Raw genomic sequence first — 10,110 nt, 5'->3', positions numbered from 1 at the left:
ATCAGAGAGATGTAAATCATAACAACAATGAGATATACCGTCTCACCCCAGCACTGATGGCAAGGTTAAGAAAATAACAAATGCTGGTGGGGATGTGGAGAGATTGGGACTCTCACACACTGCTGGTGGGACTGTGACGTGACACAACCACTGTGGAAAGCAATATGGTGATTCCTTAGAAAGCTGGAAATGGAGATACCATTTCACCCAGAAATCCCATTACTAGGTATATATCCTAGATAGGTAAGAGCCAGGATAGGAACAGATACATGCATGCTCATGTTCATTGCAGCACTATTTACAATAGCAAAAAGATGGAAACAACCTACGTGCTCATCAGCGGAAGAGTGGATGACTAAACTATGGTACATACACGTACTGGAATGCTATGCAGTACTAAAGAATAATGTAGAGTCTGCAAAACACTGCATAATATGGATGCACTTGGAGGACATTATGCTGAGTGAAATATATCAATCACAGAAGTATTAGTTCGTTGCTGTGGAGGGTCAAGGAAAGGCTTATATATGGAGGGAAACTTTCTTTGTTGATTGCCAGGGGTGGGAGGGGAGGGGAGGGAACACTGTAAAAAAAGAAAAAAAGCATTGACCCATGTCACTTTAGTTTTGTGTATTTCACTGTACATAAATTATATTTCAATAAAATGCTTTAAAAAATAAAGAAAGAAATCTGAAAAAGGTTATTTATCTTGAATAATAATAAACACATTCAGGTATGCGTGGCTCTTTTTACTCTCGATTAAGTGAGTATCTTTCACTATGAATTACCAGTTTTCATTAGGTAGTCTTGGTAATCATTCTTTGGTATGTACTGTTTACATGTGTATAGTGAAAATAAGATTAAGAAGCTTCTAATCTGAGCTGGCTGTATTTTTTTTCCCTTTTACTCTGTGTCTACTTGGCCATTTTTATAGCAATAGAATTTAGAACTTTGGGACAGCACAAAATGTGAGGATGGGATGATGTGAAAACCTACAAGACCTATGGCAAGTCAGGAATCACATATTTTACTAGAATAACATATAAAACCAAGTATTGTTTTTAGAAAGAATGCCTTCTTGAAGGATAGTTCAATTTTATTTGCATTTCTAGTAACATAGAAGGCAATGACAAGAAATACATTCTCAAGGTAAAGGTAAGATATCATACAATCCTGTTTTGGGTACTATAACTTACAACCAAATATGACTTAAACTTATGAATTTTGAAATGCTAAATTAGATTTCCTAATTAGGTCACTTTGGGTCATTTCAATAGACAGAAATACTAGACTCTACAAGTTCTTGACAACTTGCAGAAATAAGCCAACATGTAAGAATTGAATTGACATATATGCTCTTAAAATATATTCAAATACTTGAAAACATTAGGTACAGGTGTCTATATATACACACATATATACACAAATACACACATATGTATATATACACACATACATAAACATATGCATATAAATATATAAGAAAAATTTCATACTTCATGCAGTTACTATTTTGCAGTTAAAGAGCTAACCTGTAGGACCTAGATAGGGATCAGAGTTCACCAAGGTCCAATGTCATCATTAGCAAAAGGGAAAAATATCAAAACTGTTAGAAATATCAAGAAACTAAAGCATTACACTAAACTCTTTTAAGTTAAAATTTACTTCAATAAAAGGATACTCTAAAAGTGCATATTCATGCATCTGAGTATAAACCAAATTATCATCACTTAGAGTCAACACTAAAATAAAAACAGCACATGTTACATATTTTGAAAGGCCAGCAATCATTTTATAATAATCATTACTAAGAGCTCAGATTAGAATAATCGATTCTAACAGTAACTGGGTTTAAAACTCCATTTCAATTTGCAACTTATGAACAAATTACAAAGTTATGCACATCATGAGATGTGTGTTTAATCTTCTGACTACTTTTGTTATTATTTCTTTAGAAATGGTACTTTTTATAGCTTTTGGGATTTTGTGATTTAATAGTAAATGCTAATAGCCTTTGTGACTAATTTCTTTATGTTGAAATATTTAAAGTAATGCTGAACAGTGAGCTCCATTACTAGTAAGAACAAATAACCACAGTGCTGATTAAAATATAAAAAGGATAACAGTTTGGTTTATTCAAATTATGGCATGCATAACCAAGCAAGACATTTACTTCAGTTCTTCAGCTTACATGCAAGAGAGTTAACCTGGCTGAGGAAGATTTTCACTGATTTTCTTCAATAGTAAACAAAGGTAAAGCCTTAAGTAATACTCTCCATAAACAATCCAATCAGATAAAATAAAATCTGGTTTTAAAAATGATCTTCTGAACACAGCACACGATTCCACTTAATTTGTGTTTTTAGAGTCTATCTCATTAAAATTAACTCCAATCACTTCAGCATTTACTGTAATTTAAATGGCAATCTTCATTTTAAAATGCATCTGAAAAATAAGCCAGAGATTTTCAAGGAGTAAAAGGGTAATTGCTTTGTTTCTTTAATCAAAGATTTCTCTTATTTTTTAAAACAATGAAAGCCAAATTTTCAATTACCAGAAATACAAAAATTAAAGATCAAGCCTCAAAAATCTGTTCACAACATATCATCAGTGACTGGACTCAGCACAATTAACTCAGGATGAAAATGAGCATTTCCAAAGTTAGTAAAATGAAATGACACTGCACAGATACAAAATGAAAAGGTGAACACTGGATGCAAAGTTAAGATTACTAGAGTAGTTTACACAAGACAAATGAGGTACAGACATGAGGTTGGTATGAAGAGATTACTATTCAATTTGATCATGCTGTGATGGTGAAGATAATTTTGACTGCCTAATTCCTACGTAAGATAAAATTTGTTTATTGTGCCTGGTGACATTTGTTGATCATGACAGACCCATAGAAACACTTCTGGTATGGACCACAAGCATCTACTGGGTGATCACTAAAATGGTATCTGTGATGACATGCTGAGAAGCGCACATTTAAAAATGCAGATGACATTTTGCTGCCAGGTTATCAGTATAGTTTTATGTTTAATAAAGAGACAAATGAAACCACTACTTCCTTGTTTTCCTCCCAGGTGTTTTATTTCAACTTTAATAAATGATGAAAAGAATTATTAGGTGCCATGGAAATGGATGAAGCTAGGTATAAACCAAGCTATTTACTTACAAGTTCTTACATGACTAATTCAAAACTACTAAAGACTGAATAATCTACCAGCAAAATGCTAAATGGACTAATAAATAGACCATTTGCCTACCATTGATGTACATACCTGGTCTTCCAGGAGGACCTTGGGGCCCAGGGTTGCCTTTAGGGCCTTCCAGAGCAGGACCTGGAGGACCAGGAGGGCCTGGGGGACCCTGCACACCAGGGAAACCCTGGAAGCCTGGTTCACCCTTTGGACCTGGAAGGCCAGGGTTTCCTGGAATGCCAGGTAATCCTCCATCACCCTTTTGACCTATGAAAGCAAAGTGACATTAGAAAACACATTAAATGATACTGAGTTATAGACTTACCTATAAGACTAAAACTATTCACACTTACTGGATAGGGTACTTACTACAGTCATTGTAAATCCCCAACCTACACAAAAAACTGTTCTTCCTATTAAATACATATATCTGTTATCAGATGCACTAATTAGAATATGAATAGAAAGGCAGAAATAGCTTGCATCCTGAAAGGTACTCCTTTGTGTTACTACATAGAACAACGATCATATGACCAGTACCTGTGAGGGACAAAAAAAAAAAAAGGAAATATATACAGTATCTGTAAGAATAGGATCAAGATGGCTGGGAGAAATTCCTGAAACATTTTTTATACACCACCACCACCACCATTCTCGGGGGATATATAACAATGACACATAAAAGCACTAATTTTCATGTTGGAGTTGTGGGAAGGATATCAGAATTTCTAGGAGGTATGTGTGAGTTGGAGAAAAGCCTCCATAGAACAGCCAACTGTCCAGTCTCAGGGGACACTATAGTCAACTGGTAGAACATAGTTCTCAAAGACAATGTTCTACATCCTACTTTGGTGAGTAGAGACTAGGATCTTAAAAGCTTGTGAGTGGCCATCTAAGGTGCAATTATTGGTCTCTCTTCATCCGGAGCAAAGGAGAGTGAAGAAAATCAAAGCCACAAGTAAAAAAATTAGTCCATAGGACTAATGGACTATGTGAATCCCAGTCTCCACAACTCTGAGACTAGAAGAACTAGACGGTGCTCAGCTGCCAATGGTGACAACTCGGAAAGGAATCACATTAGGAGGTCCTGGACAGAGTGGGAGAAATATGTGGAACAAAACTCAATATTATGTACTAGTCTGATGAAGACTGGTGGAACCCCTGAGATTATGGCCCTTAGACATCCTTCAAACCAGGAACTGAACTTAACCCATGTGGCTCAACTTTCAGCCAAATGACAGACAGGCCTATAAGGTGAACAGTGATACAAGGAGGGTATGCACTCATTAAAACAATCAACCACACAAGATCAAGAAGGCAGCACTTGACTAGGGTTAGAGGTAGGAAGGGGAGAAAGGATTGGAAGGAAGGATGAAGGAAGTGGTGGGAGTGGAGAGGAAGTGGGAAGAGAGCTGTTGCACTGTGGGGATTGCAGTGAATGTCACAAAACAGAATCTGTGTGGAGTGTTGAATGAAAAACCAATTTTCTCTGTAAACTTTCACCCGAATACAATAGAAAAATAAATAAATAAGAAGAGCCTGGAGTGTGTGTGTGTGTGTGCGAGAATAGCCAGTGGTCTTTTCAGAACATAAACATACACACAACACACATTTTGTCATGCAAGTAACTGTTTGGTGCTTAACAATGAGATTAAGCAAAAGTGAGGGAAGGTAGATGGGCATGTGTACACACATCCAAATATGATGCAAGAAGTAAATTCAGATCGAGTTGCCAAGAGGTATTTTATTGATATATATTTCTAATGAATTTCTTTATATTACTTCAATATTGCTTCCATTTCATTCTGCTATGCATGGGGTCGCTATGAGTCAGAAACAACTTTACGGCACTTAACAACAACAACATTGCTTCCATGGGAGCAAAAGAGTATTTTATTTTCTATCTAAAAAAGTTTAAAAAATAATTATAGCGAAATCTATCTCTTCTTACAAATTTGCCTTCTTTAGCATTTCCTCAGTATTTATTTATGAAGTTAATGAAGAGATACCTACATGTAAATTTCCTTAATGATGCATTTTTATAAAGTTAATTCCATATACTAAATTGCTAAATAAGAAATGCTTTATGATATTACTCTAGCTTTGTGTTTTCTGGATTTGAATGTGCATTCTTTACAGTAAATAATGCAGACGGAAAAACAAGTGTACTAAAGAATAGTCTTCTCATGGAGTGATTTAGCATGTTTTATTAAAGTTTACCAGTAAGTCCTGGGAGTCCAGGGGGTCCTGGGATTCCAAAGCCAGGTTGACCTGTCAGGGTACAAATAAAAAATCTCAAAAGGATAATAACTGAAATAAAGACAAATTATTTTCAGATAATTAAGGTTTTATTAAGTGCTACAATGTATATTTGCATGGAACTTAGAGAAAACTTATTCCAACAAGGAGTTACAATTCTAACATGAGACTAGAATAAATATATATTCTGTTATTTATGAGTGTTTAATATTTATCATATGAATGGAATATAGATTACATAGGAGAGGTCATCCACAGAAGTTTGATGTGAAATATTGGGTAACAAAGGAGTTTTCAATACTAAGAATGCATCTTGATCAACAAACATGAGATAATATCCTTAGGATGGAAGGGAAGAAGGTAATTAGGAAAAAACAAATCTATGGTAGCTTAAAAGGTAAGAAAAAAGATACAAACACATTGTGAGTGAAAAAAAAGGCAAAAGTTATAAATAGACTATCAAACATAACCCAGAATGGACAGGAGGTGGAAGACAAGCTAGATGGCTGGGACCTTTTAAAAATTAAATTCTTATGTGCATTGAAAGACTTTGTCAAAGGGTAAAAAGAGAACCTACAGATTGGGGGAGAATATTTGCCTATGACATATCTGACAAAGGACTTGTAAAATGTGTAGAAAACTTCAACACCTCAACACCAAAAAGACAAACAACCCAAATCAAAAATGGGCAAGGGACATGAACAGACACTTCACTAAAGATGATGTGCTGGCGACCAACAAACACATGAGGAATTGCTCCTGATCTTTAGCCATTAGAGAGATGCAAATCAAAACAACGATGAGATATCATCTCAGCCCAGCAATAATACCAAAGTTCAACAGGACAGAAAATAACAAATGCGGGTGAGGTTGCAGAGAAATTGGAACTTTTATACACTGCTGGTGGAATTGTAAAATGGTACAACCATTGTGGCAAATGGTATGGCGTTTCCTTAAAAACTGAAAATATAAATACCATTTGACCCAGCAATTCCATTACTAGGAATATATCCTAAAGAGGTGAGAGACAGGAAATGAACAGACATATGCACACCCATGTTCATTGCAGCACAATTCACCATAGCAAAGAGGTGGAAACAACCTAAATGTCTATCAATAGATGAATGGATAACCAAATTATGGTACATTCCCACAATGGAATACTATGCTACATTAAAGAACAATGAAGGATACACGAATCATCTCACAATGTGGATGAACCTAGAGGACATTATGCTGAATGAAAAAAGTCAATTGCAGAAGGAAAAATACTGTGTGAGCCCATTACTGTAAAAAGACAAGGAATGGTTTGCTTAAGGAAGGGAACTCACTTTGCAGGCTACCAGGGAGGGGAGGGGGTAATTTTGGGCTAGTTGGATGCCACATGCTGAAGTAGGTAAGGGGAGGGATGGTTTGGAAAGAGTCTGTGACCAGCCTGATAACACTGGGGAAAGAGAGGACACTGAATTGTGCACATAAGATACAGATGACAGAGGCTAATACCAGTATATCCACAATACTGCATTACAATTAACACCAAACACCAGGCTACAGATAAACACACAGACAACTGAGAAGATCAGATGGGGGTCAGTGAACAAGATTATACTCTAGACCAAAGATACATTCAGTGGAGGCTAATCTTGCAGATACCAGTGATAAAAAATACCTGCAATCCTTACAGAAACAGACATAGAGCGATCCCTCATAGACAGCCAGACACTATGGGAGAGAGATCCAATGGATCTGCTGACTCAGGACCATAGCACTGGGGACACCAGACTCAGTTGGCACAACAAAATACATAAAAATCTTGTTCCACAACCTACATTGATGTGTAGCGACTGAGGTCTTAAAAGCTTTCAAGCGGTCATCTAAGATGCAGCTAATGGTCTCTTTTCATCGGAAGTGAAGAAGAGTGCAAAAAACCAAGGGCATTTGGAAACAATCAGCCATAGGACATGATGGCCCTCGAGACCAGAAGAACTAGATGGTGCCCAGCTACCAATGCCAACCACTCAGGAAGGGATCAAAACTGGAGATCCTGGAGAGAGTGGGAGGAAAAACGTGGAACAAAATCCAAAAATACAATAATAGCCAGAATAACTGGTCAGATGGAATCTGGTGGGATCCCCAAGACTATGGCCTTGGGATACCCATCGGGCCTGGGATAAAACTCACTCCTAAGAGCTGGCTCTCAGCTCAATAGTAAGATGCACACTAAGGCCACTCAACCCACATACTCTGCGGAGATACATCCCTTGGAGCAATCAGCCATGGGGCACCAGAGTGGCAACATTCCCATGGAGGAAAAGCAGGACACACAGGAGTGCATAACTAAGAAGGGTGGGAGGCTGGTTTACTGGGAAGGGAGAGGAGGAGAGTGGATTAGGGTTGGGGATGGTAACTGGGGAGTGAAACCAAATATATATGAAATGTTGAATGTAAAACAAATTCTGCTCTGTAAATTTACACCTACAGCATAATAATAATAATAATAATAATAATAATAATAATAATAATAATAAAAGGGCAAAAGTTAAAGTAGACAAGGAGGAAATTAGAAAACTAGGGAAGAATAAAAAAATACAGAACCTGGTTCACCCTTTTGTCCAGCTGGTCCAGGAATACCATCTTGACCTGGTTTGCCTTTTTCACCTGGAGGTCCTGGTGGGCCAGGACGACCTCCACCACCTAAAGAACACAGCACATCAGTTTACGCCCATCTTCTCAACTCCCTTTTCCTTTTATATTCCTATTCTCTGCACACTAGCCTCAGCTAGTTCTATCTAAAAGACACAAAGAACTTCTGAGACACTCCTTTAAATGATGAAATTTTATGGAAATGAAGCATAAAATAAATAAAAGAATATAATGAGAGTAAGGAATAGCCTAATCGTTCACTCAATATCACAAACCTTTTAGTTTCTCATTTTAAAAATGTCCTAAATGGCTTTATTTACTGATATATAAATAAATGGCTTTAAGATATCCATCCAAGGGAGTGAGGTGGGAAAGAGGGACATTATATAGGTCTGCTATGGGCCAAAGGGAGCTCTGGTAGCATAGTGGCTAAAGCACTTGACTGCTAACCAGAAGGCTGGCGGTTCAAACCCACCAGCCAGTCCTCGGAAGGAAGGTTGGGCAATCCTACTTCCGTAGTGATACTGCCTCGGAAATCCAAGGAGGGGTCGCTATGAGTCGGGGCCGACCCGACGGCACATAACAACAACAACAACATGGGCCAAAAGAACTGATTTGCTTCAGAAGCTGGTAAACAAACAAAATTGCTACATCCTACCATTCTAAAAATCAGAGTTTCTAATTGCTATTATATGATTCTTGAAATAACTCCCCAGAGAAAGCAAGCCCAGAAAATATGATCCCATAATAATCTTAAGTAACTTTTTAAAAGAGTTGTTCAGTTTGTACCTAACAAGCAGGGCTCAGTGAATAATCACCATGTTTTCTTGTCTTGAAAATGTTCATAGCCCCCAGAAAAGACATACTTTCTCAAACTGAATATAAGCCTTAATTTTACATAGCAACAAACTAATTTTTCACACTTACCGATAGGACCAGGTTCTCCTGGAAGGCCAGGGTTCCCAGGAGGACCATCAATACCTTTTGGTCCAGGAAGGCCTGGGGTTCCTAGGGTAAAGAGATCAATTTAAAAACAAAAGAAGGAAGCTTCTTTTGGGGGGGGGGCATTGATTTTATGCTAATGGTGGTAGAATACTTTGGAAAAGGATAGCAATAATGGTGGCACAACATGAAAAAGGTCATCAGTGTCCCTGACCTGGAAAAAACAAAACAAAACAAAACGAATAAGGGCATTGCTTTGAGAGCTACAGTTCAGATTTTAAATTTATAAAACCAAACTCACTGCCATGGAGTTGATTCCAACTCATAGTGACTCCCTGTGGGTTTCCGAGGTGGTAAATCTTTATGGAAGTAAATTGCCCAGTCTTCCTTCCACAGCGTGGCTGGTGGGTTTGAATCCCTAGCCTTCCGGTTTGCAGTCAGATGCCTTAAGCACACTATTAAAACCACTAGAGCTCCTTTTTGGTTTTTAAAATTTATAATGCTGGCATTTAAACAGTGAAGAACGGAAACCCAAAATATGCCAATATTTGCTGAATATTGCTAAGAAAAATATTTTAAATTTGCTTATCCAGTTGCTTTTGTTGTTGTTGGCAATCAAGTCGACCTTCAACTCATGGCAACCTCACACACAACAGAAAGAAATGCTACCCTGTCCTGTGCCATCCCCATGATTGGTTACGCATCAAACTTTTGTGATCAACAATGTTTTTATTGCCTGACTTTTTTGGAAGTACATCAGTCCACCTTAGTCTGGAAGCTCCATTGAAACCTATTCACTATCACAGCAACATGTAAGTCTCGACTGATAGACGGGTGGTAGCTATGCATGAAGTGCACTGCTTGGAAACAGAATATGGATCTCCCATATGGAAGGGGAAAATTATGGGCATGATTATATATTTGTAAACATAAAAATAACTACCACCATATTACACTAGTGGAATTGGTAGGATTCTATTGTATATGTTGTTGTTGTTATGTGCCGTCAAGTCGGATTCGAGTCATAGCGACCCCTCCTTGGGTTTCTGAGGCAGTATCACTA

The 10,110-nt window shown here is 37.5% G+C and overlaps 1 protein-coding gene across 1 annotated transcript in view; it reads right to left on the bottom strand.

Moving 5' to 3' along the window:
- COL4A5 (collagen type IV alpha 5 chain) overlaps positions 1-10,110 on the bottom strand; it is a 439,164-nt gene that overhangs the window by 56,644 nt on the left and 372,410 nt on the right. Inside the window, exons 37-41 of the mRNA XM_007952435.2 lie at positions 9,033-9,113; positions 8,058-8,156; positions 5,424-5,474; positions 3,285-3,470; positions 1,533-1,541 (exon numbers count right to left, since the gene is read on the bottom strand). Of these exons, the coding sequence (XP_007950626.1) occupies positions 1,533-1,541; positions 3,285-3,470; positions 5,424-5,474; positions 8,058-8,156; positions 9,033-9,113 (426 nt within the window). The remainder of the gene's footprint in view (positions 1-1,532; positions 1,542-3,284; positions 3,471-5,423; positions 5,475-8,057; positions 8,157-9,032; positions 9,114-10,110) is intronic.

The sequence above is a fragment of the Orycteropus afer genome, unplaced genomic scaffold, assembly GCF_000298275.1.
Source record: "Orycteropus afer afer isolate SDZICR_OR568_19922 unplaced genomic scaffold, OryAfe1.0 scaffold00336, whole genome shotgun sequence".
NCBI classification, from domain to species: Eukaryota; Metazoa; Chordata; class Mammalia; order Tubulidentata; family Orycteropodidae; genus Orycteropus; species Orycteropus afer.
This window is presented reverse-complemented; position numbering and strand designations above follow the sequence as displayed.